Raw genomic sequence first — 1,496 nt, 5'->3', positions numbered from 1 at the left:
GCCACATAAAAGGCTGGTAAAAATATCTGTATAGGTGTGGGGGGGGATAAATTAACAAATTGGCAAGATGGAAGACAGCAGAGGGTTGTTAGAATTGGAGTTCAGTCAAACTGGATTAAGGCCACAAGTGGGCTGCCTCAGTCTTAGGGCCAATGCTCTTTTTGATTTCCATCAACAACATAGAGGAAGGAATGGTCAATAAATTACTTAAATTTGCTGATACAAAATGATAAGACCCACTAACCCGAGCGCTTTCGAGAGTTGGACCTTTCTTCTTCAGGGGCAAATTGGGATTTATTTTTCTAACATGTTGGTTGGCTTTTGGAATGGGTTAACTTCGGATGTGATGGATGCAGTTACTGTAAGGGATTTTCTAACATGTTGGTTGGCTTTTGGAATGGGTTACCTTCGGATGTGATGGATGCAGTTACTGTAAAGGATTTTCTAACATGTTGGTTGGCTTTTGGAATGGGCTACCTTCGGATGTGATGGATGCACTTACTGTAAGGGATTTTAAGGGCAGGTTTGATAAATATTGGGATAATAAGGGCTGTCTTTGAGTATTATATTTTAACTTTTAGTTTATTGATGGGGTAGACTAGAAGGACCCTTGTTGTTTTTAAGTTATGTATAGTTATTTCATTACAAGCCCACTGTGAATCCCCCACGTTATAAGTGATACAGATATTTTCTACACAAGGTTTTTGTAACCGTGCAACAAGAGACATGAGCACTACGATTTTTTAATAAAAGTTTCTCTCTCTCTCTCTTTTTTATAACAGATGTGAGATTAGACCAGGTCCTGAGTATCTGCTGAGGAACTATCAATTTACGAAGTCCAGGTTCCACCTACTACAGTATTACTATCTTGATGATATGTGCACAGTGCCCGCATTCTCCGTGTTCGCGTGGGGGCATTATTTTTTTCGACGTCCTTCCATGGTAGTTCCAGGTGGTATGGATGTTGATTATGATCTTCGAGGTGTAGACATCATGGCATATAAAAATGGCGTCGTGGACTCATTGAGGCATAAGATCAACAGATCGTGTCCTGGACATTTAAAGAGTCGTTGGCGAACTTACAAGAAGTACAGACTGTACGGTTATACAGCCACCAGAGAACAGTCAGACCAACAGGATATCGACTGCTTGGCTGGTTTACACTTAACTTTCAATGAATTACAGCTCATGAGAGTTGAATACAGAAAAAAACTTCATCGTGGACATCGCCAACGCAAGAAATCTATTGAACTGTTTTTGGGTGACATTCATACTCAAGTACACAGGAGGGCGTATTATAGACCAACCAGATATCAACCACCACTATCAAAGCAAAGGGTAAGAGTTGAAACCATAAGTTAATCTTGATAGTAAATATTTTATTTTATAAATTATTATTTAATTTTGTCTGGAATTCTGCAGTGTATTTATTTACGCGTATTTTTACATAGGGATGTTTTAATTTGATAATTTCCGTTGTGGGCCCGGCATGGTTA

At 39.1% G+C, this 1,496-nt stretch overlaps 1 protein-coding gene across 1 annotated transcript; it reads left to right on the top strand.

The window, feature by feature from the left end:
• Positions 1-449: 449 nt before the first annotated feature.
• On the top strand, positions 450-1,338 carry LOC106475968 (protein APCDD1-like; the record flags this gene model as incomplete). Its single annotated transcript, XM_013936644.1, has 2 exons — positions 450-523; positions 783-1,338. Coding segments are annotated over exons 1-2 (630 nt in total), but the record flags the coding sequence as incomplete, so codon positions are not given.
• Positions 1,339-1,496: the final 158 nt, after the last annotated feature.

This window comes from Limulus polyphemus, unplaced genomic scaffold (genome assembly GCF_000517525.1).
Source record: "Limulus polyphemus unplaced genomic scaffold, Limulus_polyphemus-2.1.2 Scaffold9534, whole genome shotgun sequence".
Classification (NCBI taxonomy): domain Eukaryota; kingdom Metazoa; phylum Arthropoda; class Merostomata; order Xiphosura; family Limulidae; genus Limulus; species Limulus polyphemus.
Note: the sequence above shows the minus strand (reverse complement) of the source record. Positions and strands in the feature narration are given on the sequence as shown.